This window comes from Bos indicus x Bos taurus, chromosome 4, assembly GCF_003369695.1.
Source record: "Bos indicus x Bos taurus breed Angus x Brahman F1 hybrid chromosome 4, Bos_hybrid_MaternalHap_v2.0, whole genome shotgun sequence".
NCBI lineage: Eukaryota > Metazoa > Chordata > Mammalia > Artiodactyla > Bovidae > Bos > Bos indicus x Bos taurus.
The window spans coordinates 55,850,371-55,873,800 of NC_040079.1; the positions used below are offsets into that span (position 1 = coordinate 55,850,371).

General features: G+C 42.8%; 1 protein-coding gene across 1 annotated transcript in view; it reads left to right on the forward strand.

Moving 5' to 3' along the window:
* The first annotated feature begins 87 nt into the window (after positions 1 to 87).
* The window catches only part of FKBP9 (FKBP prolyl isomerase 9), a 43,870-nt gene continuing 20,527 nt past the window's right edge, over positions 88 to 23,430 (forward strand). Inside the window, exons 1-5 of the mRNA XM_027539499.1 lie at positions 88 to 729; positions 14,496 to 14,641; positions 15,198 to 15,387; positions 15,677 to 15,822; positions 20,657 to 20,846. Of these exons, the coding sequence (XP_027395300.1) occupies positions 497 to 729; positions 14,496 to 14,641; positions 15,198 to 15,387; positions 15,677 to 15,822; positions 20,657 to 20,846 (905 nt within the window). The 5' untranslated portion in view covers positions 88 to 496. The remainder of the gene's footprint in view (positions 730 to 14,495; positions 14,642 to 15,197; positions 15,388 to 15,676; positions 15,823 to 20,656; positions 20,847 to 23,430) is intronic.

Genomic DNA, 23,430 nt, shown 5'->3' on the forward strand with positions numbered 1-23,430 from the left:
TTCCCAAATCAGCAAAGGGTAACTGGATCCGCGGCCACGTAGGAGCCTCTAGGGGCCCTAAATCCGGAGTCTCTAGGGGTAGGCAGAGATCCGCGGGTTTGCCTGGGCCAGAAAAGTCTCTTCTAACTGTAGATCGCAGCCCAATCCCAAAGAGTTCTTGATTTCTCCCTCGGGGACTGGTCCCTTTGAACTTCCAGAAGGCCCGCCTCTTCCCCGGGCTGGCCAGCTCACTGGACCGGACCAGGTCGGGCGGCGCAGGGCGCAGCAGGGCTGGCCTGGCGCGCGGCCGCGGCTCCTCCCCTCCCTCGGATGTGGCCGGGGGGCGGGGGCCGGGGGCCGGGGGGCGGGAGAGAGGGGTGGCTGTTGCCGCCCGGGGAGAGCCGGGAGTCTTTTCCACGTTTGCAAAGGCCGCCGCACATCCAGGCCCGAACCGCGCCGCCCGAGCTCCGTGCGCCCTCGCGGCTCCCCGCCGCGCCCCCTCCTCTCCTCGCCCCCGATGGCTATCAGGGCCCGGAGTTGGCGGCCCCCGCCGCCGCCGCTGCTCCTGCTGCTTCTCTGGGTGACCGGGCAGGCGGCCCCTGTGGCGGGCCTGGGACTGGGTTCGGACTCGGAGCTACAGATCGAGCGGCGCTTCGTGCCCGAGGAGTGTCCGCGCACCGTGCGCAGCGGCGACTTCGTGCGCTACCACTACGTGGGGACGTTCCCCGACGGCCAAAAGTTCGACTCCAGGTACCGCGCCCCGCGCGCCAGCCGGACCTCTGAGGCTGCAGCGCCCGTTTTCCCGCTTCCCGGTCTCCGGACAGGCCTTTCCCTCCCGACGGACCTCCCCCAGCTCCGCCCCTCGAACCCCCGCTCCTCCCTTTCCCTATTCTCACCCCAAAGCTTCCCCGACCCTTCATCCCTTCAGCCTGGGGGCTGCGGGGGCCCTGGAGCCTGCCGGCCCTCTTGCTCGCCTGGTGGGCTGGAATCCTCCTGGGAACTTGCGCAGCGGGGTTGGCGCAGACCACCCACTCCTCCGCCCTGCGCAGTAACACGCGCGAAATCTTCGTAAAGAGCTAGCCCCCTAGCCGACCCCCGAGAGTAAATGTTAGTGTCCGCCTGTCTGTCTCCCTTGACTGTTCCTTCCGGCAAGGCCCTTGAGTGTCAAGTCATTCATGCCTCTCGATGATGATGATGATGATGGAGGTGGCGACAGCCGCTAACATTTATGGATTGTTACAGTTGTTACAGGGTAGTTCTCAGTGGTTTCCATATAACGAATTTATTTAATTCTTAACTACAGTTTTCTGTGTAGGTATTATCATTACCCTTATTTTGCCAGTGAGATAACTTGAGTCCATGGAGACTGAGAAACTTGTTTAAGCGAGATCGTTTTGAAACCCGAATAATCCAAGTCCAGGATTTGTGCCCATTAACTACCGCCCTCCCCTTATGGCCTTAAAAAAAACTCACTAGGCAGGAGGTCGTCCAGAGCAAGTCACTCAGCTTTGCCCCATGGCCGGTGTCCACAGTTCCTGCCCTTGAATCTGCAGGGAGATCACAGCACCTCTCCCAGCTTCCCCAGTTTAGCATTAGGGTTAACAGGCCCCTTCTCCAGCTCCAAGCTGCTCTCCTTCCCCAGACTTTGTTACGGTCCTAGGTCTGTGTCCACACTTCTCTTCGTGAATCACCAGGCTAAGTAAAGAGAACAATTTGTTAGTATCTGCTTTGTGCTTGAGGCGGGGCTAAGCTCATTCCTGAGGTTATCTTTTAAAAGGTACTCTTAGTCTTGCCTTTTAAAAAATTCCAGTGAGTGTATATACAAAAGCTGGTTAGTATTTGATGTAGCACATAGCAAGCACTGAGAAATATTCATTCTCATATTGTTTCAGTTGCTTCTTTTTAATACAGGTTTATTGAGATATAATTTACTTTCCATACAATTCACCCATTTAAAGTGTATGATTCAATTTTTTTTTTTAGTATATTCACAGAGTTGTGAAAATCGTCACAACTCTCTAATTCTAGAATATTTTCCACACTCCAAAAAAAGAAAGCCATCAGCAATCACTCTCTTCCCCTCCAGGTCTAGGTAACCACTAATCTTCTTTCTTTTTATGGAATCTTGCCATTTGCAGCCTTTGGGTTTGGTTTCTTTCACATAAGGTCGGTTCATTTATGCTGTAGCATGTATCAGCTCTTTATTGCTATTTATGGCTGTATAATATTCCATATCATATTTTATCTATTAATTAGCTGATGGGCTTTTGAGTTATTTACACTTTTTGGTTATTATGAATAATAATGTTATGAACATTCACATACTAGGTTTTGTGTGGACGTATGTTTTCATCTTTTATGGATATATACCTAGAAGTGGAACTGCTGGGTCCTATGGTAACTATGTTTAACTTTTTTAGGAACTGCCAAACTTGTTTTCAAACGTGGCTGCACCATTTTACAATCCCACAGCAGTATATGAGAGTTCCTGGTTCGCCATGTTCTCACCAACACTTGTAATTGTATGCCTTTTTGATTATAGCCATCCTAGTGGATATGAAATAGTAGGTCATTATGGTTTTGATTCATGAATCTCCAATGGTCAATGATGCTGCACATCTTTTCATGAGTTTATTGGCCATTTGTATATCTTCTTTTGCTTCACTAGTTAGAAAATAGTTAAGGCTTTCCTTCTTATGCTGATGTTAATTAATAATTCCCACTGGAACAAATAATCTAATACTTTCTACCGGCTAGAATGGCAGCCACTGTGAGGCAATGTAAAAGTGAAAAGAGAAAGAGTTGCTCAGTCATGTCCGACTCTTCGCAACCCCATGGATTGTAGCCTGCCAAACTCCACTGTCCATGGAGTTCCCCAGGCAAGAATGCTAGAGTGGGTTGCCATTCCCTTCTTCAGGGGATCTTCCTGACCCACGGACAGTGGAAATACAGATGAGCTGTCATCCATTCTGCAAATGTGTATGCAGTGTCTGCCTCTGAAGATGGTGTTCCCTCCCTGCACTCTGGCTATTGTCCAAACAATTGTACACTGTGTTAAGTACAGAAAGAATAATAGCACACACTTCTGTCTCTCACATAGAATTCACAGATAGTTCTTACCTTGTGCCTTTACATATATGAACTACAGTGAATTCTTTTAACCTCACAATACAATACCATCTCATTACACATGAAGAAATCGGGGCTCAGAAAGTTCAAGTAATTTACCCAAGATGATAACTACTAAGTGGTGGAGTAGGGCCTTGAATCTAGGCAGTTTAGTGCCAGAGTCTCACGTTTATAGTCTGTAGTCCACTCGTGTATGATGGAAGAATGGCAAGGAGCTTTGGAACCACCCAGAAAGTTTAACTATATGTTGTGTGTATTGGTGTGTTTGTGTCTGGTTGTGGGACTGGTCAGGATGGAGTTCTAGGATGTGTGTTAAGTCACTTCAGTTGTGTCCGACTCTTTGTGACCCCATGGATTATAGCCCACCAGGCTCCTCTGTCTTTGGGATTTCCCAGGAAAGAATATTGGAGTGGGATGCCATTCCTTTCTCCAGGGGATCTTTCAGAGCCAGGGATCAACCTGTGTCTCCTGCATCTCCTGTATTAGCAGGTGGGTTCCTTACCTCTAGTGCCACCTGGGAAGTTGGTGTATGTGTCTGTATGTGTGCCTGGTTGGGGGCTGGTCAAGATGAAGTTCTGGGACAGCAGGAATAAAATCTGAGGAGGATTAAAATTTACCAGGAGGAACTGAGGGATGAGGGCTGGCGGGGGGGGGGGGGTGGGGGGGCGGGGGGGAGGGTGGGGAAGAAAAGGCGTGAGTGGTGGAGGGAAGAGCATATGCAGAGGCCTGGAAGAGGGGGCATGTGAAAGCTGCTTAGTATGGCCCGAGCTTGGAGTGGGCGTAGAGGGGCGACAGGCAGGGAAAAAGAGAAGGTGAAAGGAGGTCAGAGAGACAGGGTCAACTTTTGAGAGCTCTCCTCTGCCTGGCTGTGGAGTTTGGTCTTTGTCTAGGGACAATGGGAAGCCATTGAAGAGTTAATCATGGGCGTGAGAGACCAGAACTGCATTTTATTATACAAAAGTCCCCGTGTTGCAGTACAGACAATGGAATGGTGGAAGCAGGGTACACAGTAGGTGACTGGTTATTGTGTTTCCTTCTAGGGCCTCCATTCCTTTGGGAATTTATAAAGTATATTAGAGCATTCCTTTGCTATTCCTTCACAAAGAGCTTCAGTTGAGTTCAGTTGCTCAGTCATGTCTGACTCTCTGCAGCCCCATGGACCGCAGCACGCCAGGCTTCCCTGTCCGTCACCAAGGGCAGATGCGGTACCTTCCCTGTCCATCACCCTGTGCCTCCCCGGTGCGTCACCAGGGAAGATGGACAGGCTTCCGTGTCCATCACAAAGAGCTTAGGGAAGGAGAAATCTAGGAGCTTTGGGCTTTGGCTGTTAATTTGGAGGTTTGGCCCAGAAGAAAATGATGGCTGTCAGTCTGACCAGAGTCATAAAACACAAAGGGCCTTTCTTTCCACAGAGCATTCTTCCTGCATCTGTGCCTGGCACTTGGGGGCAGTTGGTGTCTTTTCAGCTTATGGGCATTTGCAGTTGCCAGGAGGCCCAGCCCTTCAGCCCTTGGTCGCTGGCTTGGGCATGGTTTCATTTTATTTTGGAGCCTCCTCGGGCTTGTTAGCTTGCTCTATGGCTACTGCTCTAGATTGAAGGAGAAGACGGCAGTTTCCCGCCAGCAGGTTTCTGGAGAGGGCTCCTGCTCTCACCCTTCAGTCCTTGGGAGCTCCTTGTCCACCACTCTTGAGTCAGCTTTTGAAGAGTTCCATAGCATTCCAAGTAGTAAGGGACTGAAGTTTAACATGTTCCTGTTATCTTTAGCAGGCAAAACCAGCATCCTGGTCACAGCCTTCAGGCCTGTCTACAGGCCCCTAAAGTCTATACATTCAGTAAATATTACTGTAGGAACTTCCCTGGTGGTCCAGTGGTTAAGACTCCATGCTCCCAATGCAGGGGGCCTGGGTTCGATCCCTGTGTGGGGAGCTAGATACTGCAGTCTGCAGCTAAGAGTTCACATGCCACAACTAAAGATTGTGCATGCTGCAATGCAGATTCAGGATCCCGAGTGCTGCAACTAAGACCTGGTGCAGACAAATAAATAAATATTTTTTAAAAAGTAATAATACGTATTACCGTGTGCCCACTACATGCCCTGTTGGGTATTATAGAGTTGTAGATGCTTGGACCCAGTGGTGTTCAAACTGTACATGCATCAGAATCACCTGGAGAGCTTATTATACACAGTTTCTGATTAGGTAGGTCTGGGATGGGGCCTGAGAATCTGTATGTCTAACAAGTCCCTAGATGATGCTGATGGTGGGGTCTAGGACCACATTTTGAGAACCATTGCTCTAAAAGAATCATAAACTCATAATGGAGGTCAGCTTCATTTTATATATTCATTATTCAACAAATATTTATTGAATACCTACTATTCTAGTTGCTAAGATTTAGGAGAGAGAAAACAGACAAAAGTCCCTGCTTCTGATGGTGGATACATGTTATTTTACATTTATCCAAACGCATAGAATATATATCACCAAGAGTGAACCCTGAAGTAAAAGCTATGGACTTCCAGTGATAATGACATGTCAGTGCGGGTCATCGATTGTAACAAATGTACCACTCTGGTGATACACTCTGCTGATAATGGAGGAGGCTATGTATGTGTATGTGGCACTGGGTGCAGGCAGGGGGTATATGGGAAATCTCTGTATCTTCCACTCAATTTTTCTGTGAACTCAAAACTGCTCTAAAGCAAAACAAAAATGAAAAACTGCTCTAAAAGAACAAAATCTATTAAAAATCCCTACCCTCAAGTCAAGGAGTGGGGAGGGCCCAGAAACCCATTCTAGCTGGCATAAGGAGAAAAGGAGGGAATTTATTGGAAGGATCATCCATTCCTCCTGAGGATCCAGAATTGTGAGCAGAGGTGACTTTCTGTATCTCTCTGATGGACTGCAGAGAGGCTGATTCCAAGCCCCCTCCTCCCCGAGAGAGCTCCAGCAGACTTTCTGTGCCACATACATGGCCTCTTGGGTCCAGTTATGCTGACTAACTGGAATCTGTCTCAATTCCACATTCCCAGGATTTCTCCCATTTCATTGGGAACCTGTTCTCACCCTCAACTCCCTCACCCTGGCTGTGTGTATAAAGTCCGGTGTTAAGTGAAAGAGTGTTATCTTATTCTTTAGGCAGGATGGGATCTCAGAGAGGAGCCAGAGGGCTGGGCAGTACCTTGGATGGTGTCAGGGTGGATCTAAGGGGCTAAGTGGTGGCAGGGAGACTGGTCAGGTCAGGGCACCCTCTCTTAGGTGGGAAGCATTTAAAGTGTGGATCTGGGGCTTCTCTGGTTGACCTAGTGGTAAAGAATCTGCCTGCGAATGCAGGAGACACGGGTTTGATCCTGAATCTGGGAAGATCTCACATGCCTCGGAACAACTAAGCCCGAGCACCACAACTACTGAGTTTGTGTTCTAGAGCCTGGGAGGCACAACTACTGAGCCCATGTCCCGCAGTTCCTGAAACCCGCACCCTGTAGAGCCCGTGCTCTGGAACAGAGAAACCACTGCAATGAGAAACCCTCAAACTGCAATGAAGAGTCGCCCCCGCTCTCTGCGACTAGAGAAAAACCTAGGCAGCAATGAAGAGCCAGCACGGTCAAAAATAAATAAACAAATAAAATCATAAAAAAAAATAAAGTGTGGATCTATATGGGAAACCTTCCTATGGAAAAGCCACATAAAGAAAGAGAAGCTGCCCAGTGCAGTTTTAATAACTTGAGGTAAAGCTCTTCTTTTTCATTCTTCTTAACTAGAGTCTTATGCAGTCATTGGTAGCCTGACTTAATGTCCTCTGTGGCATTAGGACTTCCCTGGTGGTCCAGTGGCTAAGACTCTGCTCGACCTGGGTTTGATCCCTGGTCAGAGAACTAGCTCCCACATGCTGCAACTAAATATTCTGTGTACAACTAAGATCGAAGATCCCAAGCGCCACAACTAAGACCTGGTGCAGCCAGATAAATAAATAAATGTGTTTTTTTTAAGACTTAATGGCATTGCTTTTAATTTCATTTGTGCATCATTGCAAGCAGTGATACATTCGTATTGATTACTGAAGTTGGCTATATTTTACTGAAGGGCTTCCCAGGTGGCTCAATGGTAAAGAATCTGCCTGCCAATACAAGAGACATGGGTTCCATCAATGAGCTGGGAAATTCCCCTGGAGAAGCAAATGGCAACCCACTCCAGTATTCTTGCCGGGGAAATCCTGTGGACTAGACAGAGGAGCCTGGTGGGCCCCAGTCCATGGGGTCATAAGAGTTGGACGTGACTTAATGACTAAACCACCAACTACTACCACATTTTACTGGGCTGAGAACTTGTGTGAAATAAGAATTATTTCTAGAGATCTGACATTTTAACTTGTGCAGTTGCTTAAAAACAAAAATCTACAATAGCAGTATAATTTTACTTTCCTTTGTGAAATTTTTCTTTTAATGATATTTTAATACACCAAAGACTGTCAAAGCCAACTGCTCACAGGTCAAGGTCTGACCCTCCATGGAGGTGTGAATAGGTACACTATTTCTGTTACTACTCGCTCCTCTTTTCTCTCTCATCTTCTTTCTCTTCCTCTCATTTTTCCATCTGGGTAGATCATTAATAGCTGGCCTTTCTCCTCTGCCAGGGCTCATTAGCTGCTGGTAGAGATGGTTGTTTGAGGGAGATACTCTTGTTGGAGCGTCTAGGAAGCCCAGAGTCACCTTTAGGAGTAAGAAGTGTGGGAGCAGGGGTGGGAGGCAGAAACATCAGATTTGGCCTCCTCACTTCTGAGTTGGGCCCAAGCTCAGTGGTGGAATTCAGCCTGGGGAGGGTGTTGAATCTCACCTGCGTCATCCCAGGATTAGGCATCCAGCTAGGAGATGAGTTTCTGCTTTTGAGCATTTCATGGGTCTTACTCACCAAGGGCTTGGGCAAGGACCACAGTCCTTGTATCCCAGGTGACCACCCATCTGAGAGATTCTGAAATACCAGCAGGTGGTTCCTGTGCCCAGTGGACTGGCTCTTTATTAACTTGTTTCCCTCCTGTTTTGAATTCTCAAAATATGGCAGTCTCTTTAATGTTCAAGACAAATTTATTCAGTCTAATGTGAAGCAATGTGAATATAGTTAATAACACTGTATTGTATACTTGACGTAAGTATACCTTTTACTAAAAAGGTAAAACTAAATGTCCTTACCACAAAAAGAGAAAGAAGGGACTTCCCTGGTGGTACAGTGGATAATACTTTGAGTTCCTGATGCAGGGGGCCTGTGTTCAATCCCTGGTTGGGGAACTAGATCCTGCATGCCAAAACTAAGACCTGGCACAGTCAAAGAAATAAATAAAATTTTAAAAAAGAAAATGGTAACTATGTGAGATGATGGATATGTTAATTAGTTTAATTGTGGCAATGATTTCAGTGTACACAACTTAAATATGTACACTTTTTGTCAATTATACCTCAGTAAAGATATGAGAGGAGTAATGTATCCAGTTGTCATTTGTCTAAACTAAATCTAAAATTGGCATTTAGAGCAAGCTGTCTTTTCCTTTTATCATTAATCAGGGCTTCAGCTCTGCTAACCGTAGGGCCATATTCTCTTCCCTTTTGTAATGGCCATTTTAACTTTGCTTCTGCATCTGAGATCAGAATAATCTCAACCACAGGTAGTGTATGTGTATGTCAATTTTTGGCAAAAAGTTTTAAAATTAATTTTAAAATAAATGCACATATACTGAGTTTTAAAAGCAGTTACATAATTTCCGTAAAGCTAAAAATTATGATTGCTAAGCTACAGGAGTTGGGAAGGGGCTTGCAGTGAGGTGTAGCTGTTCTGAATTCCGACTTTCAAACTTCAAGTTTCCTTCTGCCCTCTTGCTCGTCTTTCACTCTGCAACCTCTGGGCAGCACACGGCGTCTACTTTTGGCCATATCCCCTTTTGTATACACCTAGATTCTGTTTCTTCCCTTCTACATCAGTTTCTGCTCTTTCGTTCCCTTTCCATATTCCAAAATGTTGCCACCTTTTGACAACAAGGGTCCCTGCACTGGTTTTCTAAGTTCTTTTTAAAAAAGAGAAGCTGAGGAGGGTGTTCAGTTTGCTGTGTGTTCTTTTTAAAGTTCATCCTCACTACAGATTGAAACCTACATTCAGAAATTGAGCTCCAGTGTGGGAGCTTTAAGAACGCAGCCACAGGGGTAGTTAGTTACCTGTCCTGAGGAATAAGCACAGGACGATATGTGCTTGTGTGCAGCAGCTGAGTGAGTTGAAGATGATGGGTGTTAGGTGATGGCTTCTGTCTTAGTGGTCCTTGGGCTAATCATCTTGAAGAGCATCACTGGAGGGTGCTGCAGCCACCCCAATCCCCACTGGGGGCAGAGGAAGATAGAAGTGTCAGCAATCAAAGGGTCTACAGGAGTGAATGATCAGGGGAGAAAAAATAAGCTGGTGGAGAGGAAAGGGGGGTATTGGATGTGCTGGATAATTTCCATTTTAAAATAACTTTTTTGGGGGCCACATCCTGTAGCATGTGGGGTCTTAGTTCCCATATCAGGGATCGAGTACATGTCTCCTGCATTGGAAGGTGGAGTCTTAACCATCAGGGAAGTCCCATTCTGGATAATTTCCATTTGCCTTTCTAGGTCCCCGTTCCCCCAGTTCCACTTCTTTTTGCTCTGGGAGGTTGACCTGTATGGACCACGTGTGCATAATATGGGTTATATCAGTGACCCCCTTGTAGTCTGGCTTCTAGTTGGGTTCAGCCAACGGGACATCAGCAGATCAGAGGGAGTAGGGAGGCTGAGGTGGAGATATTTATTCCTCTGACTTCCTGCCTGTACAGTCATCACATAGGCTGTGTTCCTAAACCAAAGGTCCTAGCTTAGCTTCTGTCAGGTGCTCTGAGCTCCCTGTCTGTCCCTGGATCCTTCAGGCCTGGGTGTGACAACTGCGCTCCCTACTTGTCCCCAGAGCTACTGCACTGGCCCTTAATGTTTCTCTGCATCCTGCACACAGCGCCCTGGAGCTGTCTACTTTGGGCATATCATCTGTTTTCTGCAGGACCTTGACTGGGGCATCTGCAAAACAGCCAGATACTGGGACAGGCTGAATAAGTACTAATTCCAGTGGTTGCAGAAATAATTTTCATGACCAACTCCTGGCAGGACCCTGCACATGAATTTGTGCTAGTCGGAGTAATCAGCACAGACTTGCTCAGAACGATTTATTTTTCCAGATGGTCAGAGTTTTCAGCAGTAGACAAAACTGGCCTTGCATTGTTTGTTACTTTCTAATGTATGTAAGTTATATATTTTCTTTTGGAAAGGTGTTTTTTGTTTTGGGCACGTTGCTAGGCTGTTATTGTTTAGTCGCTAAGTCGTGTCTGACTTTTTTGGACCCCATGGACTGTAGCCTGGCAGGCTCCTCTGTCCATGGGATTCTCCAAGTAAGAATACTGGAGTGGGTTGCCATTTCCTTCTCCAGGGATCTTCTTGACTGTTATCAAATGAGTAAATTAATGCCATAAGGCCACACTAGTTTTTATACACCATCTAGGGAGGCTCTGTGCCTGGAAGGTGAAACTTGGACAGTCCTGGGTTCTAACTTTTTTTTCTCATTTGGCTAATTTTGTGAGCTTGAGAAATTTTTTTAACTTCAGGGGACCTGAGTATCAGTACTTCCTGATACTTAAAGTGTTGTATGAGGATTAAATGAGGTAGTGTATAGAAAAGCTTGGGCTTCTCAGGTGGCACTAGTGATAAAGAATTGCCCTGCCAATGCAGAAGACATAAGAGATGCCAGTTCAATCCCTGGGTTGGGAAGATCCCCTGGAGAAGGGAATGGCAACCCACTCCAGTGTTCTTGCCTGGAGAATCCCATGGACAGAGGAGCCTAGTGGGTTACAGTCCATGGGGTCACAAACAGTTGCACATAGCTGAAGCGACTTAGCACATATAGAAAAGCTTAGTTGCCCCTGTGCCAGACACACAATAAATACTCTCTAAATAGTAGTTATTATTAAAAACTCTCATTACTTTTGGGTTCTGTGAATGAAAAATATAAAGTTTCCAGCTTGTGCATTGTTGCTGTTTGCACATGTTCTGTGCCTGGGAAGCTTTTGAAGCCTAAATTCTGGTCCATTGTTAACCTAAACCCTCCAGTTTGATGACGGTTCAGGGTGTGGCAAGATCCCAGCCAAGTGAAATTGGAGAGCTGGCATTCTGAGGGTGGTTGTTTATTTCTCCTGGAAATAGAGGGTGGAGATGTAGAGCCACTTGGTCACAAAGCTGATCATGCGCTTTTGTCCTCTGGCTTGTTAGCCACAACTTGGACGTTTGCTTTCTGTTCACTGACCTTGGAGAAAAGAAGGTGGTAAAATGGACTATAAAGCTAGGAGGAGAAAGGGAAGGAGGGGACAGATCTGACAAAGCTGCTCTGATGGGTGGTGAGGTGGACCATGCTGCTCTCCCAAGCTGATCATTGGGGAAAATAAGAAAAATGTAGAAGTAATTTGCAAAGAAGAGCAGCACGTCCTAATGAGGTGAATTCCAACAGCTCTTAAGATTTATTATACAAGCACAGTTATCCCTCGGTATCCGCGGGGGTCAGGTTCCAGGACCCCTTTGGATACCAAAAGCCTCAGGTGCTTAAGTCCCTTATATAAAATGGTGTAGTATTTGCATGTAACCAAGGCACGTCCTCCTGTGTACTTTAAATCATTTCTAGATTACTTCTAATACCTGCTGCTGCTGCTGCTAAGTCGCTCACTCGTGTCTGACTCTTAGCGACCCCATGGACTGCAGCCTATCAGGCTGCTCTGTCCATGGGATTTTCCAGGCAAGAGTACTGGAGTGGGGTGCCATTGCCTTCTCCATCTTCTAATACCTAATGCAATGTAAATGCTATGTAAATGGTTGCCAGTGTTCAACAAATTCAAGTGTTTGCTTTTTGGAACTTTCAGAAATGAAAAAAAATTTTTTTCTATTTCCAGTTGGTTGAATCCATGAAGTGAAAATTGAGGATACAGAGGGCTGACTGTATTCCATGATCATTTTGAAATTGAGAGAATTAAAGAGAAGACACATTAAGCCACTTGAAATCTCGTACTCATAGATTAATATAGATAATATTTTCATGTTTCACCTTGTGGATTTTTCATATGCATCTATATATGTAAATTCAAAATTGGATTATTTTATATGTGGCTCTGTAACCTGCTCTTTTCACGTGTATGTCTTTCTGTGCCAATGAATAAAATCTTAAAAAATTTTTCATTGATGTATAATTAACATGTAGCATTATGTTAGTTTTAGGTAAACAACATAATGATTTTATATTCGTATGTATTGCAAAAAACCACACTAAGTGTAGTTAACATCCATCACCATGCATAGTTATAAAAATTTTTTTCTTATGATAACTTTTAGGATTTTACTTTCTTAGCAGCTTTGAATAATGCAATACAGTATTATTAGCTATAGTCACCATTAACTATATTCACTATACAGTATTTTATTAACTGTAGTCATGTATTGTAATGCTATACATTACATAATTATAGCAGAAATCTTTTATTTTTAAATGACCATAGAGAATTTATTATATGTCTTTGTCTTTTATCCAACCAGTGCCATACTCTTGGACTTCTAAGTTATTTCCAGCATTTCATTATTATAAACCAAGCTCTGTAGTTATTTTCTTAAACACAGTGTCTAAAACCCTGTGGGTGTTTCTGCCAGTTTATAAGGCTCAGTTCAGTTCAGTTCAGTCGCTCAGTCATGTCCTACTCTTTGCGACCCTATGAATTGCAGCACGCCAGACCTCCCTATAAGCAAAATTCATGCCTTGGAATTTTTTATATTCCCCAAAGCCCCTAGTAAAGTCTCCTAATTGGCACCCCCTTGTTGCTGCTAAGTTTGGCATTGAAGAGGATGAGAACTTGGATTGTAGCCATGATTCCATTATTTATTTTCCTACTTCAGGTCATCACCGGTTGGCCTTTAAAACACATTTATTAGTGATTTAAAGATTACTTCAGACTTTCAATTACCTGGAATAATTATGTATAGTAATACTGGCATAATCCTGAGGTTTTCAGAGCCCTTTTCACATTCTTATACGGATCTTCTGATGGCTGTTATTGTCACTCACATTTTGCAGTGGAAGAAACTGAGATTGAGAGCGTTCAAGTGCCCTTCATGCTACACTACACTGCATCTTTGTTTAATTTAGTGACTTAAAAGAAAATAAAGGAAAATTAGTAACAGAAACAAAATCAGGGACCTAGAAAATAGACTGGTAGTTGCTAAGGGGAAGGGGGTGGGACAGGATAGGAGTGGGAGTTTAGAATTAACAGATGTAAACTGTGTATATATAGGATGGATAAACAACAAGGTCCTACTGTGTAGTACAGGGAACTAGATTCAGTATCCTGTGATAAACCATAATGGAAAAGAAATATGAAAAAGAATATATATCCACATAACAGATATATGGGCTTGCCAGGTAGCTCAGTGGTAAAGAATCTCCCTGCCAGTGTAGGAGACACAGAAGACGTGGATTCGATCCCTCCGTTGGGAAGATCCTCTGGAGTAGGAAATGGCAACCTGCTCCAGTATTCTTGCCTGGAAAATTCCATAGGCAAAATTCCAGGAGCCTGACAGGGTCCAGTCCATGGGGTTGCAAAGAGTCGGACATGACTGAGCGACTGAGCATGCACACATGTGTGGATAACTAAGTCACTTTGCTAATCACTTTGTTAATTAAATTAACACAGCATTGTAATTCAACTCTGCTTCAATAAAAAATAAATTTGAAAAAGTTAGTATTAATTTGCACATTAGTATCTGTGATGTTGCTCTTAGGTACCAATCGCATAGAAATGCAGTAAGTGATTCTTTTTTTAATGGAAGAATTGGTAAGCTATTGTGCCACAAACTTGACACATATATTATTTAAGCCATAACATTTTGAGAACGATCTTTATTTGCTTTACACAGCAGTAAAAATGATATACATTGTGTGTGTGCAAGTTCAGTCACTAAGTCATGTCCAACTCTTTTGTGACCCCCCTGGATTGTAGTTCATCAGGCTCCTCCATCCATGTAATTTTTCAGGCAAGAATACTGGAGTGGGTTGCCGTTTCCTACTCTCTTTTTTTCTAGAGAGAGTTATGCTGATGCTTAACTGACTAGATTTGCTGGCAATATTCAAGGTAATTTTAAAATCCCAACCCTGCAAGTACTGTCCAGTGAAGACATTGCCTGCATCAGTAATAGATCTGTAGGTTTGTTGCTTGGCAGGGACCTCACTGTGTCCATGGGTACTTTTTTACAGGTTGGCTTCACTAAGGTTGGCTTATTTATACTCTTCTCTCTCCTTTCCGTTTGGGTCTCCAGCTACGACAGAGACTCCACTTTCAACGTGTTCGTGGGAAAAGGACAGCTGATAGCAGGGATGGATCAAGCTCTGGTTGGGATGTGTGTAAATGAGAGACGGTTTGTGAAGATCCCTCCAAAGCTGGCTTATGGAAGTGACGGTGTTTGTAAGTGTTTCTTCTGTACTTGTGAAAACATTTGCTGAAACAACCAGAACATTTGCTGGCACAACCAGAACATTTGCTGGCTCTTCAGTCAGGCAGAATAGAGAGTCTTTGGAAGCTTCAGGTAGCGGAAAATGAGAAGCAGTAAACACTCACACACGGCTGAAATTTCATCTGCAGTTTATTTATTCTAGATATGAAAGAAGTGTTATTAACACAGGTATACTGAATGTTATTCTTGTTGAGAGGAAATTTTTGTTTTTTCTTTAAGTTTCACTGGGAGGGAGTTCTCTGCTGGCCTAGTGGTTGGAATAATGGACTTTGACTACTGTGGTCCGGGTTAAATCCCTGGTTGGGGGACTGAGATCCTACAAGCTGCAGGGTGTGGCCAAAAAAAATTGTTTTTTTTTTTTTTTTTTTTCATTTGGAGGGAACATCACTCATTTTGGAATTGTATGTGACCTCTTGAGCCCTTCTGACTTCCATTCACCTTGACAGCATCCTTGGTGTTTCTTTGAAAGGTGGCAGCTTCTCAGTGTGAGCTCTCTTTATTTTCTAGCTGGTGTGATCCCCCCAGATTCAGTGCTTCATTTTGATGTACTTCTGATGGATATTTGGAATTCGGAAGATCAGGTTCAGATTCACACTTACTTCAAGCCTCCCAGTTGCCCTCGGACCATCCAGGTATCTGATTTTGTAAGATACCACTACAACGGGACATTCCTGGACGGGACACTGTTTGATTCGAGGTAAGCCCTGCCATTTGTACTAGTACCATTGAAATGCCCCTTAGTTCCTTCTGTCGCATCCACTTTTTATGGCCTTGGAAAAACCAGGAAAGGGACTCGTTCCCAGCTGCTCTGTGATTGGGAACAAAGGTGTATACCTGCCTTTTCTCCAGGGATGGGTATGAATCCATTGGTCAGCTGAGTTTGAGCCGACCAAAAATCAGCTCAAATTTTAACAAAAATCTTTTGAAGGATGAGTTAGAGGTGCCCTCGTGGTATGGAACGTCTCCCTTTTCTCATTGGTTTTCAGTCACAATCGCATGAAAACATATGACACCTATGTGGGAATTGGCTGGCTGATCCCTGGAATGGATAAAGGGCTGTTGGGGATGTGTGTGGGAGAAAAACGCATCATCACCATTCCTCCTTTTCTGGCCTATGGAGAAGATGGAGATGGTAAGTCCTTCCCATTCTTCAAGCTACTCTCATCTGTCTATTTCTTTTGCAGTGGTTGGTTTAACTTACTGTGTGAAACCCACCAGAACTTGTGGTCTAGACTTGCAGTGTCCAATAGGGTAGTCAACAGCTATATTTAGCTATTTACATTTAAATTAAGTTAAATAAAAATTTAAATTCTGTACCTTGGTCACACTGCCACAGTTCAGGTACTTAAAAGCTACTTGTTGCTGAGAGCTACTGTACTGGACAGGCACTCCAATCACTGCAGGAAGTTCTGGTGGACAGTGCTAGTCTAGGTCATCTGCTGACTGATGGTTAAGATGCAGAAATCTCCATCTATTCACGGTCATTTTTGTTCTTAAGTAAGCCGTCTACCATTGCCTCAGAAGCTGTAACCTTAGGCACCAACCTCTCCAACCTATGTTTTCCCTTCTGTGAAATGAGATTTGAATTAGATAGTCTAAAGGTTGTAGCCATCAAGGTAGAAATTCAGCTTATGTTGCCAAAATTGTTGGTTTTTTTCACTGATTTGTACCTCCTTAATGGGTTTTACCTGTGGCATTAGCTCCATGTGAATAAATGCAAAGTACTGATATAATTTTAGAGGATACATTAATTTGAATTCGTGTCCAGTTTGTAGTTTCACTATGGAGGCAAGTGGTAAACTATTTACTAGCTGATAGAATTTCTTACTCATGTTTGAATTTCAGGCACGTTTAATCACACTGACAAGCTGACACAACAATGAGACCTTCAGGCATTTAAACAAACTGATATATGTAGTTAAGAATAGAAATGAGGCATTCCTGGAGGCATTCCAATGGTTAGGGCTTCAAGCCTCCACTGTAGGAGGCATAGGTTCCATCCCTCATCAGGGAACTAAGATTCCACAAGCCTCCGAGCAGTGTGGCCAAGAAAAAAAAAAAAAGAAAGAAACGAAAATGTGATGCTATTTAAGAAGTTTACTGATAGTGGTACCCAACTTCTAATAACCCCCTAATATAATGTTTTCCAAGCTATGTTTCCTGGCCCTAGGTCTGTATACAGAGCAGGAGAGGGGAGCCTTCTCTCCTGTTGACTTCCACTTTTGGTACTTAGGATCTGCAGGAAGTTTCTTTAAAAACCTTCTAAAAGAAGAACAAAGCAGCTTGAAAACAGCTACTGTAAATATATCTTAATTCTCCCCTCCTCAAGATATGTTATTATCTTATTGATACTCAAATTTTATCATCCTTGGCTAGTAGAAGTTCATTCCCTTTGACTCTCAAATCCTTTTGTCTTCATCCACATGCATACAATGAACCAGATAAAAAGAGATGCCTAGCCTGATGTGAGGACTGTTATTCATTTATTTTAAACAAATAATTGCTAATTTAAATATTTAGAATAGTTTATTTAAAATAGTTATTTTTAAATGCTTTATACTTTGACATTCTGCTCAGCTATCCAGGCATAAATTTAAGTAGGTGAATTGTATGGGAATTAAATCTCAATAAAGTTGTAAAGGTCAGTTTTCATTCCAATCCCAAAGAAAGGCAATGCCAAAGAATGCTCAAACTACCGCACAATTGTACTTATCTCTCATGCTAGCAAAGTAATGCTCAAAACTCTCCAAGTCAGGCTTCAACAGTACATGAACCATTAACTTCCCATGTTCAAGCTGGATTTAGAAAACGCAGAGGCAACAGAGATCAAATTGCCAACATTCACTGGATCATCAAAAAAGCAAGAGAGTTCCAGAAAAACATTTATTTCTGCTTTATTGACTATGCCAAAGCCTTTGACTATGTGGATCACAACAAACTGGAAAATTCTGAAGGAGATGGGAATACCAGACCACCTGACCTTCCCCTTGAGAAATCTGTATGCAGGTCAGGAAGCAACAGTTAGAATTGGACATGAAACAACAGACTTGTTCCAAATTGGGAAAGGAGTATGTCAAGACTGTATATTGTCACCCTGCTTACTTAACTTATATGGAGAGTACATCATGAGAAATGTTGGAATGGATGAAGCACAAGTTGGAATCAGGATTGCCAGGAGAAATATCAATAACCTCAGATAAGCAGATGACACCACCCTTATGGCAGAAAGTGAAGAATAATTAAAGAGCCTCTTGATGAAAGTGAAAGAGGAGAGTGAAAAAGTTGGCTTAAAATTTAACATTCAGAAAACGAAGATCATGGCATCTGGTCCCATCACTTCATGGCAAATAGATGGGGAAACAATGGAAACAGTGACCAACTTTATTTTTTGGGCTCTAAAATCACTGCAGATGGTGACTCCAGCCATGAAATTAAAAGACACTTGCTCCTTGGAAGAAAAGTTATGATCAACCTAGCTGCTGCTGCTGTTGCCGCTAAATCACTTCAGTTGTGTCCGACTCTGTGCGACCCCATAGATGGCAGCCCACCAGGCCCCGCCGTCCCTAGGATTCTCCAGGCTAGAACACTGGAGTGGGTTGCCATTTCCTCCTCCAATGCATAAAGTGAAAAGTGAAAGTGAAGTCACTCAGTCATGTCCGACTCTTCGCGACCCCATGGACTGCAGCCTACCAGGTTCCTCCGTCCATGGGATTTTCCAGGCAAGAGTACTGGAGTGGGTTGCCATTGCCTTCTCCTGCTGCTGCTGCTAAGTCGCTTCAATTGTTTCTGACCTAGACAGCATATTAAAAAGCAGAGACCTTACTTTACCAACAAAGGTCCATCTAGTCAAAGTTATGGTTTTTCCAGTAGTCATGTATGGATGTGAGAGTTGGACTATAAAGAAAGCTGAGCACCAACGAATTGATGCTTTTGAACTGTGGTGTTGGAGAAGACTCTTGAGAGTCCCTTGGACAGCAACCAGGGAGTGGAGATCCAACCAGTCCATCCTAAAGGAAATCAGTCCTGAATATTCATTGGAAGGAGTGATACTGAAGCTGAAACTCCAGTACTTTGGCCACCTGATTTGAAGAACTGACTTGTTGGAAAAGACCCTGATGCTGGAAAAGACTGAAGGCTGGAGGAGAAGGGGATGATAGAAGATGAGATGGTTGGATGGCATCATCAATTCAATGGACCTGAGTTTGAGTAAACTCCGGGAGCTGATGATGGACAGGGAGACCTGGCCTGCTGCAGTCCATGGGGTTGCAAAGAGTTGGACATGACTGAGCCACTGAACTGAACTGAAAGTTGTTATAAAAAAGCAAACATTCAGGTAGTACCTAATAATGCTAGAAAAATTTAAACACTAGAGCTTTCCTGGTGGCTCAGACAGTAAAGAATCTGCCTGCAATGTGGGTTTGATCCCTGGGTAGGAAAATCCCCTGGAGAAGGAAATGGCAACCCACTCCAGTATTCTTGCCTGGAAAATTCCATGGACAGAGGAGCCTGACGGGCTACAGTCCATGGGGTCACAAAGAGTCGAACACGACTGAACGACAAACATTTTCACTTCACTTTCAGGGTTAAGTGAAACTTTAAGGTGTTCTATTTTCTATTAAATTAAAAGATAGAGAAAAGTACAAAAGATTAACATTGTACACACACCCTCCCATACCCACACCTGCAATTGAGGCATTGATCACACCTGGCATTCCAGAGGCCAGCTTGGCAGCCCACTTTCAGCAGACTTCACCATTCCTCTGAAGGAAAGGAGATGGGGGAATGGTTCTGCAACAGAGACAGCTGAAGGAGCACAGGCTCGGGATGCCCAGTGGTTCGCTTGCCCAGGCCTTCTCCTTTTACGGCATAACAAATGGCAAGTAAGAGTGTTGACAGAGGTGTTTGTCAGGTCACTAACTTCCTTTTATCCCAGAGTCCTGGGTTTAGAGTCAGGTATTGGTGGATGTTGACCTCTGCAAGAAGAGTTAGTGCCCAGTAATCTCTTCATGTGGATTATCCCATTGCACATATTCAATAAATCCTCACTGCCAGGAATATCCAAGAGAAGCAGTACCACCCTGAAATGAGATAGACATGATTTGAGGACTATTTCTATTTTGAATTGTGGGTGGCATTTTTTCCCCCCTCTTAGCTAACTTTAGTTTTGTTTATATGTTGTTTTGGATGCATTTAAAGGAGTGAATTTTTGCCTCTTTAAAAAATTAGCTGCGAGTTCCCAGACAGAGAACAGACTTGTGGTTGCCAAGGGGGAGGGCGGTGGGAAAGGAATGGATGGGGAGTTTGGAATTAGCAGATGGAAGCTATTGTGTATGGAATGAAGGGGCAACATGCTTCTACTGTATAGAACAGGGAACTACAATCAGTGTCCTGCAGTAAACCATAATGGAAAAGAATATGAAAAAAATATATATGACTGAATCACTTTTCTATACAGCAAAAATTAACACATTATAAAGCAACTATACTTCAATAAAATAAATTTTTTGAAAATTGACTACGAGTTCTAAAGAACAAGTCTAGGTAGTGTTCTCCAGAACCATGTCCGAGCTTTGGAATGTCTGCGATTTGCATCTGTACACAAATAGAAGCCCACAGAGGTATGTATTTGGGTTTGCATGTGGGTGCATAACCTCCCACACAAGGCCTTGATTTGCAAGCACAAGCATAGAAAATGTGGTCACAGTGGTCTCCATGTCATTAATATTGGTTTGCTCCTGTTTCTGAGGAAGCCAGGCTTCAAATTATACCTGTCAGCCCACGATTGGACACCATAGTGAGACAGAAGGTTCCATGGGGAACCACCCAAGACGTGAAAGAACATTTATTTCCTTGGCTTGAAAACTTCAAGGAATGTGTAACACCAATGCTGTGGGTGTTGAATTGTAGTTACAGTACTTCCTAAATCTTGTGTCCTGATTTCATCATCTTACTTCATTCCACTCTAGGGAAAGACATTCCTGGTCAGGCATCTCTGGTGTTTGATGTTGCGTTATTGGACCTCCATAACCCTAAGGATGGCATTTCCATTGAGAATAAAGTAGTGCCTGAAAACTGTGAGCGGCGAAGTCAAAGCGGGGACTTTCTCAGGTATCATTACAACGGCACGCTCCTGGACGGCACATTCTTTGATTCCAGGTGAGCAAACAGGGTCCTTCACTGACCAGAACATCTATTAACTACAGTTTACAGCTGGTGGGACCATGATCTGTATGCTTGTCAGTGCTGATCTGGAGTTAGTATTTTCATCTTCCATATAGGTTTGTATTATTTGATACTGAATTCCTTCAGAGGCTGTTAGAACAGTCTTCCTGGGCTCTGTAGGAAAGCAGGAGGGCTCATGCTAACTCCCACCACCCCTGTAGACCGTGCTCAATGATCCAAGTACAAACCCAGCTCTTGAGTCTGAGACGGGAAGTGACTGGAAGTGAAGTCCAGGCCGTAGGATGGAAAGAGAACAGACCTAGTATCAGGAGACCTGGATTCCAGGCCCTGTATGTGGTGCACTGAGGCATTTAACCTCTCTGAGCATCAGTTTTTTGCCTGTTGTTAGCTCTCAAAGAGATGGTTAGATTAAAGAGAGAAGGTGGGTGGAAGCGCTTTGCAAACTTTGATGACTTATCTGCTGCAGGAACTGTTTGACTGCATTATGCTCCTCCCATCCTGATACTAATTAGGAGGCTAATTACTGAGCCTGTCATTACTCAGTTTTGTATTGTTTATCATGCTTAGCTTGCAGTCTTGATCAGGCAACAGGCATTTGGTTTGTGTTGTTTGGGAGACATTCCTTTAGCTTCCTATAGAGCAAACATGTAGTGACAGCAGTCTTCTTGTCTCTCTGAGGTAAGAGGCTTCCTGTTTAATTAGTCATCTGGAAACATTACAGAAGAATTTTTATATGGTATACTTTTATTTGCATAAGTCATTTCCTGCTCCTAGGATCCCTTCTTTTAAATTTTTCATTTGATTTTTTGGAAAAAGGCAATAGTTACATTGTTCAAAATTAAAACAAAATATGCATTAAGATATGTTGTATTAATCACCCCTGCCAACCTTACATCCCCCTCTCCACAAGCCACTTAGAGTTAACCACTTTTATTAATAAGTTTCTTTTCTTATTCTTCAAGTGTGTGGATTTTTTTCTAATGCAGATATAATCAAATACAATTGTTATATTATTAATATCTTCTCCCTTTATAGAATATAGCATATAGAATACTATGTGCACACATATATAACATTATGTATTATATATCCATACGGAACATAATGCTATGTACTATATGCACTATTCTGCCCCTTGCTTTTTTTCACTTTGGGACTTTTTCCATATTAATGCATTGAGAGAACTCATTTTTTTGTCTGTGTAGTGAATTGGGTGACCATACCATATTTATTTAACCATTCCCCACTGATGACATGGAGTTGTTTTTATTCTTTTTCTATCAAAAAAACTCAGTGTGTCTGTATGTGTGTTTGTGCACATGTGTGTGATTGAGTCACATATGAGCTTGGTTCTGTCTTTTATTCCCTGGAATTATATTTCTAGTTGAAAGGCCATTTTCCAAGTAGATACCAGATTTCTTCCCTTATTAATGGAACCACAGTTTTCTTAGGTTTCAAACAGATTTCCATTTTAGTATACTGGGATCTAACTCATCTTAAGAGCTAAGTAATATTCCATTATAAAGATTTGCTTTAATTTAGTAATCAGTCCTCATTATTTTCTACCTTTTGATGTTCTAAGTAGAGCTGCAGTACTTACTTTTGTAGTAAAATCTTAAATAATATAATTGTTTCCTTAGGATAAATGTCTAGAAGAATCTCTAGATCTAAAGTTATGTGTATTTTTACAGCTTTTGATATAACTACTAAGCTATCCTTAAGGAAGGTTTTACATCACTAAGAGTACCCCATTCCCTGCAAACTCAGCAACATTAGGTATCATTTATAAATTATTTTTGCTAATTTATAGGAGAAAAATAGAATTTTATAATTTTAATCGGAATTTATTTGATTGCTATTAAGGTTGAAATTCTTTAAAATGTTTATTGACTATTTGGATGTTTTCTTTTGTGATTTACCTGGTTGTGTCTTTTGCCTGTTTTTATATTGAGGATATTGGCATTTGTCCTTTTCTTATTAATTTGGATTTTGATACATTAAAGATATTAACTCTTTTATGGTTGCATATTGTTGAAGGCATATTGCTTATTTATTTGCATTTTAATTTTGGTTATTGTGATTTTTGTTCTGTTTTAAATATAACCTTTTATGTTGTTAAATGCATTCCACATCTACTTTATGGCTTCCTTTATTCTTATGTAAATTCTTACACATATATATTCTGTTTTGGATAACTTGCTAAAAGTTCTCCCCTCGCCTAGGGTATATAAATATCTACCTGTATTTTCCTCATGCCTTTCTCATTGTTTTTTTTTATCCTTTAAAATATTCTCTATTAGAATTTTTATTTGAGAAACTATTATGTTCTTATTGTATAAGTGAAACAATGCAAAGATATTTAGTAAAATGTAATAATTTCACATCAACCCCTTCCATTTTCACCACTTGAGGCAAATATTAAAAACCTTCCACAGACTCTCTCCATGCTTGTAAACTCTTTCATGTTTAAATCTGTAATCCATCTGGAATTTATTGTGGTGTTCAGTATGACCATAAGGATCTAAATGTTTTTTTCCCAGATGGTTAGCTAGTTTTT